The sequence below is a fragment of the Hyperoodon ampullatus genome, assembly GCF_949752795.1.
Source record: "Hyperoodon ampullatus genome assembly, chromosome: 14".
In the NCBI taxonomy this organism is placed as follows: domain Eukaryota; kingdom Metazoa; phylum Chordata; class Mammalia; order Artiodactyla; family Ziphiidae; genus Hyperoodon; species Hyperoodon ampullatus.
In genome coordinates, this window is record NC_136927.1 from 88,621,543 (window position 1) to 88,629,026 (window position 7,484).

At 55.8% G+C, this 7,484-nt stretch overlaps 1 protein-coding gene across 1 annotated transcript in view; it reads left to right on the plus strand.

The window, feature by feature from the left end:
* Positions 1 to 3,108, plus strand: part of MYT1 (myelin transcription factor 1) — a gene marked incomplete at its 3' end in the record, with an annotated part of 43,220 nt that extends 40,112 nt beyond the window's left edge. The window contains exons 20-22 of the mRNA XM_079719591.1: positions 269 to 372; positions 2,502 to 2,645; positions 2,968 to 3,108. Coding sequence (XP_079575717.1) covers positions 269 to 372; positions 2,502 to 2,645; positions 2,968 to 3,108 — 389 coding nt within the window. The remainder of the gene's footprint in view (positions 1 to 268; positions 373 to 2,501; positions 2,646 to 2,967) is intronic.
* Between the last annotated feature and the right edge of the window lie 4,376 nt (positions 3,109 to 7,484).

A 7,484-nucleotide genomic window follows, 5' to 3' on the forward strand; every position in this document is an offset into this window, starting at 1 on the left:
AATCAGCACCATCTGGAAAAACTTCCATTTTTATCTCAGCAATTAACACTGGCCCAAGAGGCGTCTATTTTCCCACCAAGACCCAGGGCCAGGAGGCAAACAGCTGACACACGTCTACTAAGTCCTGAAGGCCACCTTTCCCAGCCTGAGCTGTGGGCCATGAGCCAGGGCTTCTGCTTGGGAAGGGGGTCCCTGGGTCCATCTAGAAATCAGGCCTCGGCTGACCCCCACATGCGAGAGCCGCGCCTCAGCTTTCTCTCTGGGGCAGTGCTGGACAACGACGAGGAGATCAAGCAGCTGAATCAGGAGATTCGCGACCTGAACGAGTCCAACTCCGAGATGGAGGCCGCCATGGTGCAGCTGCAGTCCCAGGTGGGTGGTGCTGCCTGCCTGCCCCCGCCCCGCCCTCCCAGCCCAAGGACGTCCTTCCCATCCTCGACCTCCTCTTCTGGGGAGTGTGGGGGGAGCCCAGCGCCTTGTCAAGGTTCTGCTCAGCACGTGCTCTGCTCCGCGGCGTCAGGAATCCTGAGGTGCTGGTGGTGGTTGGTCCCGTGGGTTAGTAGGACCAGATCCCCAGTGTGGGTCCTCAGAGCCCGGCTGGCGCTGGGTTCCAGCCCAGCGCTGCCACAAACCACCTCCGTGACCTTGTGGGGCTCTCATCTGATCTGTACCTGGATGTCCTCCCAGGAAGAGTGCAGATAATCAGAGAACCTACTGCATTCATTTGTTGTAAGGTGACTGCATTTCTACGAGGAAAGCGATGAGCACGGTGTCCCACCCAGAAAGAACTGCTGTGCTGAGGGACAGGGCTACACATTACTTTAGGTGTCTGCATCCCATCTCTCTGATTTCCCCAAAACGAACATTTGCAACCAGAAAAAGAAAGAACAAAACCCCACAAAGAACAGTGATGGTCTATTTTGAAAAGAAGACCATGCCCTTCCCTGGGCTGCTGAGTGGGGGCCAGAGCAGAGCCAGGGGCACAGGAGGGGAGGCTGCACACAGACATGTCCCCAGGGACAAGGAGGTGACCTGGCCCTGCGGAACTGGAGGGCAGAGGGGATGCATGGGAAGTGTGAGATGTTGGAGTCCACGTGACTTGTGCCGCCCCTCCTTCCCCTGGCAGACGGGCTTCTACGCTGACCTCCTGTTACCCAGAAGCTGGTGTAAAAATAGCATCAGCCCATGGGGATCAGGAGGGATTTTTGTCCCGCTGTGCAGCGTCTTCTCCACGTGCCCAGGCAGTGGAAGCAGAGAAGGGGTGCAGGGACTGTCTCTGGGGACCGAGACACCCCACTGGGTGGCTGTCCCCCCATACCTCCCTGCTCCTTTCCTTCTCAGAGTCCAAGGGATCTCCCAGTGTCAACACCCTTGGGAAGCACCTCTGATTTCTCTTTATTTGCCAATGCCCACCTATTTATAGACAGATTATTCACTGTCCTCCTTTTGGAAGGACTTGGAGTCCCCTGTCCCGTCCAGGGAGTTTTGAGCTGTGTGCTTCCCAGGAGGGCTCAGGCAGAGAAGGCAGGCTCCAGACCGCGACTCAAAACTTTTAAAGCCAAAGGCTTGTCACTAGGTGATGAGAGAGTGATGCTCCTCAGCCGCAGGTCACAGAACCATAGCCTCCTAAAAGGCGGCTCACCATCCTGCCCCTGAGGGATGGCTTGGTGTGTCATACACACTGCATGAGCTTGCCTCTGCCCTGAGGCTCCTTTGAGATGCAGTGGGGCTGGGAGCTGCCCTCCCAAGCATGTCTCCTCTGGGCCAGGCCCCGGGGTGGGCTTCTCGCCCACCTTCCCCACAGGGTGGTGACCCTCTGCACAGGGTTCTGCTCACGCTGAGACTCACGTGGTGCCTGTGGCACCTAGAGCAGGCGAGACTGCCCATGGCCATCAGCCCTGTCATCACCATCCTCTGCTGTTCCATGTGGAACCCTTAGAGCCCCTGGGAGAACTTCCAGGCTCCCTCCCAGTGCCCTGCTGGGTCCAGAGAAGGAGAAGGGTTTGTGCCAGAAATCCCAGGATGCTCTCTGGTGTGCTGGAGGGATCATCGGCTGGTTCCACTCGGCCGTGAGTTGCAGAGAGCTGCAGCGGCCTGCTTTGCTTGCCTTCACAGCATTCATAAGGCACTTGGTTGGTCTTTCTGGTGGGGGAAACCCAAAGGCAGGCGGATGTCCCACAAGGTGTGTACGGTGTCCCTACCGGAGAGGAAGAACAGGAAGCTAGTAGCAGGCTGGGACTTGAGCCCAGGTGCCTCAGTCTGTGCTCCTCTCCACCCCGTAGGACAGATGGGGCACATAAAGCCGTGGCACCCCCGCCCTGGCTCAGTCACTGCTTCCCCTCCTCCACCCAGGGACCAGGGTGCTGCCAGCCCTCACTCGTGGCAGGGCCCCTGCCTCCTCACCCTCTCGCAGAGGGACGTGAGGCGTGGCCCAGCAGGCACGCCCCGCGTGCTCCCAGGGGGATGCGTCAGAAGGCAGCTCCCATCTCTGTCTGGCGCAGATCTCGTCCATGGAGAGAAGCCTGAAGAACATCGAGGAGGAGAACAGACTCATTGAGGAGCAGAACGAAGCCCTGTTCCTGGAGCTGTCCGGCCTGAGCCAAGCCCTCATCCAAAGTCTTGCCAACATCCGCCTTCCGCACATGGTAAGTAGCAGCGGCCCCGTGGCCACCACAGCTGAGCTGGCAGCCACGTCCTGGGGCTCTTGGGAGGGCGGGCACCCCTCTGCCTCTGGGGTCTTTCTGGAAGGGCCCCGACCTGGGGATTCTGCCTGGGCAGACAGCTGGCCACGGCGGCTGTAGCATCCTGAGCAGCCTGTGCCATGTGCTGCCTGTGGTGGGTCCATGGGCTTGTTTCTGTTGGCGTGGGCATGTGGGTCTGAGATTTCCCCCATCGATTTCCCTTGCTTCTGGAAACCCTGGGGCCCCCTGCACGGATGGGCCTCGCTAAACTGGTTCTGTTCTCTAGGAGCCAATATGCGAACAGAATTTTGATGCCTATGTAAGCACCCTCACCGACATGTACTCCAACCAGGAGTGCTACCAGAACCCCGAGAACAAGGACCTCCTCGAGAGCATCAAGCAGGCCGTGAGGGGCATCCAGGTCTAGTCCTCCTCGTTTGAGGAGCCATCGTGCTGATCCGGGGCACCTGGGGTACCCTGACTTGCCTCCATCTTTTACCTCCCTTGCCCTGCCCTCCCAGTGGAGATTCCCAACTCACAGTGACTTCTAGTTGGCAGCCCAGGGCGGCCTCGGGGGGTTTACCCAGAGGGGTGCCTGGAAATCCGTGTCTCCCTCGATGCGATGCACTCGCCGGGCCAGAGGCCTTGACCTCTCCACACGAGTGCGGGGCGTGAAGTATTACAAAGTGATTTATTTTTGCTTCTGAAAGCTCGAAGTCTCCAGGGGAAACTCAAGGACAAGGTTCTCAGGGAAGTTTTGGAGCTGCAACCACAGTACTCCTTTGTCTGTCAAGGCTGAGAGGGCAGCCCAGCCGGGCAGTGGTGCGTGTGATGAGTCAGCCTGGAGTGGCCAGTGCGCCTGCGCGGTGAGGCCGCGTGGCGAGTGTGTTTCCTGTTGTCCTTTAATTCAGTTTTTACGTTAAGGGTTGAAGAGAGCAGCGTTCCAGAGGGTCGGTTAGGAGTAGGCCTTGAGGAAGCTGGCCCGGGACCCCCTGAAAGACAGCGCCAGCTCCACATGGAAGCACCCCCGGCCGAGCCTGCAGACCCTGTGCTCAGGGTTTGGCTCCCTCGAGGCTGTGGCCTTTTAGACCCATGTTGGGGTCAAGGCCAGGGCCTCTGGCTCTCTGTGTGCCCACGTGGCCCGTGACCCGCCCATCACCCGGGTCATGGCTGAGCTTTACCGAGGTGGGGACAGTGTCAGCGCGGTCAGGGGATAAATTCCTAACTAGAGACCACCAAGGTGTCACTTCTTTTTAGATCCATTCGAGATTCGAAAGAAGGTAAATTTTGATTTAATGTGTTAAAAACACAATGTTCCTAACATGTAAATAGAGTCCAAATCAACTGTGACTGCGATTCCAAGTTAGTATTTAAAAGTAGAGAAATTGCACTTCCTGGAAGAAATAAGAAAGTAGTTAGTTTAATTATTCTGTAAATTATTTAATTTTGTCAAAATGTAAGTATTTATATTCACAGCCTCTTATGTTAACGTTTGCTATTTATTTAACATTTTTATTTATTAATTTTATACTATTTTACCTAGACCCCACACTGGGACACGTGAGAGGGAAATAAATGAAATCAAAGCAAAATTAACGATTTCACTATGAGACAGGCCACACAGAAAAATCTTGCTATAACTTCTAGTTATGATTTTAATGCAACTGAGTTATTTTTTATATATTTTGTTATTTATTCTTTTAATAATGGAATTTTAAAACAGTATTTTGTAACAGGCATTTTGATAATTTGGGGATATTTCCCCCTCGGTCCAATGGAAAGAAGGACTTTTTGGTTTTCTTCGTCCCTTTTGGCTCCTCTTGTTTCAGGCGCGACGACAGCAAATGGAATTCTGTATTTATTGTTTATTTAAGCGTAGTGCAGATGTGTGTGCTCTGGCGTGTTTCTTGTGTCGCGTCTGTGTGCCGGTTCTTGATGGCTGAGTCCTGTCGCTGTGAGGGGTGCTGGCCGCAGGCCTCCCTGAGCAGCTGCCCGCTCTAGGCTCCCGTCCCTCTGACAGCTCTGATACTGTGATTCTCCTTCCTCAGGAAATGTTGAACCCACAGCACAGCACTTCTCAGTGTGTCTGCAGGGTGATTTCCTAATAAAAGTCCACTCTGACTGCGAGTGGGAGCTGTGTCTGGTGAGGGTGCCGTCTCTGTCCCGAGAGCTCTAGGGGTCCCCTTCCTGGGGAGTGGGTGGTGGGTGGGCTCTCCTTGATGCTACACGTGGAACCCACATCTCCTTTGTGGAACCGCCCTCCCCCCCAAGGTTTGAGTCACAGACATGCATGTGTAAATCAGAGTTTTCTCTTAGGGTCAGAAGAAATCTTCCTGCTGGGGTTGCTAGACTCAGGGTGTGAAACGGGGGCTGCCCCAGGCCACCTCTCCTGGCTGCAGGAGGGAGCCATCTGCAGAGAAGGGAGTTTGGACATTTAGGAGGAAGGCAGAGCTGGGAGAGGGAGAGAGAAAGGTGGAGGTGGGAGGGGGAGGCAGACAGAGCTCCTGGATTTAGCCGTACCTGAAGGAGGCAACAGCTGTAGTGGCTCCTTACTCTTTTACCCTTTTGTGTCAGGTGGGGCTCTCCCAGGTAAGACTTAGGTTTGGGCCTTCTGGTCACATTCAACCTGAACTGTCAACACACTTTGACCTCATTGGGAATCTGGCCCTTGAGGGCAAACTGGAGCTCCCACCCGAATTGAGAAGGAAAGGAGATTCTTAGGAATTCTGGGCCTCACTTCCAAGACCTGTCCCAGCTGGACAGCTGAGGGTCTGGAGGGCTCCAGCTGCTGGCTGTGGGGACCAGAGCATGTGGCAGTGCATGGAACCTGTGCAGCCTTGAGGAGGGGCTCCCCGAGGAGCACAGGGGACCAGTGGTCCGGGTTGGTACTCATCTGTGTCAGCACGCAGATGCTGGGGTGACAGGATTCTGGAGGCACGAGAGTTGGCAGAAGACGGGCAGAGGCCAGGACTGCGGAAGAACGGGCAAAGGGCCATGTCCGTCCCACGTGCGACATCCTGCTCCCACCCTCTCCCTGGGCTTCGCCCGCTCCCTGCTGAGGGTTTAGCGGGCCTCTTAGCCTCCTGACTCTGAAACGTTGCGCTTCGGGGGGCCCAGCTTACCACCTCCCCCCCGGCACCAGTTCAGCCAGAACCTCTCCCCAGCGCCACGTGGCATGGCCTCAGCACAGATTTCCAAGGGCTCCAGCAACGTGAGAAGCACTGGTGCCCGTGGAGGTGACGGTTGGGTGCCGGTGCACTTGCCACGCAGGTCTCTAGCTGGCTTCGTCGCGGTAAGCTCTGCCTGTGGGCTCTGCAGAACCTGGTTGGTCCAAAGAACCACAAAGACAACACGGCTGGGAAGAGGGCCCCAGAGGTCAGCCTCAAGAGCAGGTGAGTGTGCAGATGTTGGGGGGGGACAGAGGGGCTGTGGACGGTGGGGGCAGGGGCGGGCCAGAGGCTCCCTCCACAAGCCGCATCTCAGTGAAGTCCTCTGTGCATAGTTGGGGGACAGGTGGGCCATAGCGAAAGGACAGCCTGGGGAGAGGTCAGTTCCAAACCAGCCCTGAACTGGCCCTGGGCCTGGGCTCCAGCAAAGATGGACTCAGCCTTGCCCTCAGGGCTGCTCAGGCCCGTGGCTGGCCGGGTGGGCCAAGGGCGTGGCCCCTGGAGTGTGGGATCTCGGAAGACCTCTCAGAGGCCGTGTGCTGGATGTGGCAGGTGGATTGGAGGAGAGGGGGCTTTCTGGAGAGGGAGCACTGTGGGCACGGGTGCTGGTGTGTAGGACCCTGAGGTTGAAGAAGCACAGCACTTAGGAGGCTGCTTTGCTCCTATAAGACCTGTAGGTTTTCCAAACTGTTCTCTGGCTCCAGGATTCTGGGAGGTACTAGGGAACCTGGCCTCGAGGTTCTGGGTCCTCAGTATCTCTCGGCTTCCATCTACGATGATATCCTGGGCTTCTGAGGCTTTGTCCACTGTGGTGTCAGCAGACCTGGGCTTGAATGGGGCTCTGCATTTACCTGCTGGTGTCTGTATGTGATGCTGTGGGCAGAGGGACCACGGCAGCCCCTCTGGCTTCAAGCAGATGCAGCATCACTGTGATGCTAGAAGGTTGTATGGTCCCACAGTCTGATGATGACGTTAGCTGTTCACCCCCCAAAAAGCTGATCCCACCTCCTGCTTGGAGGGTCTGCCTAAGCCACCAGCCTCCTGGGGTCCAGGGTTGGGGGAGGGTCTTGGTGTCGTTGGCATATGCTCTCTTAGGATTTATTTTTGGTGTGGGGACCTCATCCACAGCCAGGTCTCCTCTCCCAGCCTGCAGACCCTTCTTTTACACCCTGCAGAGAATAAAACTCAAGGCTTTATCCTGAGGGAGGGGAACGTTCACCAGCTCTCAGAGACACTTGCCACCAGCCATCTTTGTTACAGGCCCTTTCTTCCTTCTGCAGCATCACCTGAATCTGCCAGTTACCCGGGTTCTGAGGTGTGGATGGCCTTGGTTCTGAGCTTCCCACACTCTGGCTATAATTCAGGTTTGGGGTCTGCTAAGTCATTCGCTGCATATCTGTGTCTTTTCTGCCTTCTAAATCACATTGTTGTCTCCTTTTCCATCTTCCCATTCCTGCCAGTTTATACCTTTTTGTTTAAACATGTTTATTGGAATATAATTGCTTTACAATGGTGTGTTAGTTGCTGCTGTATAACAAAGTGAATCAGTTATACATATACATATGTTCCCATATCTCCTCCCTCTTGCGTCTCCCTCCCACCCTCCCTATCCCACCTCTAGGTGGCCACAAAGCAC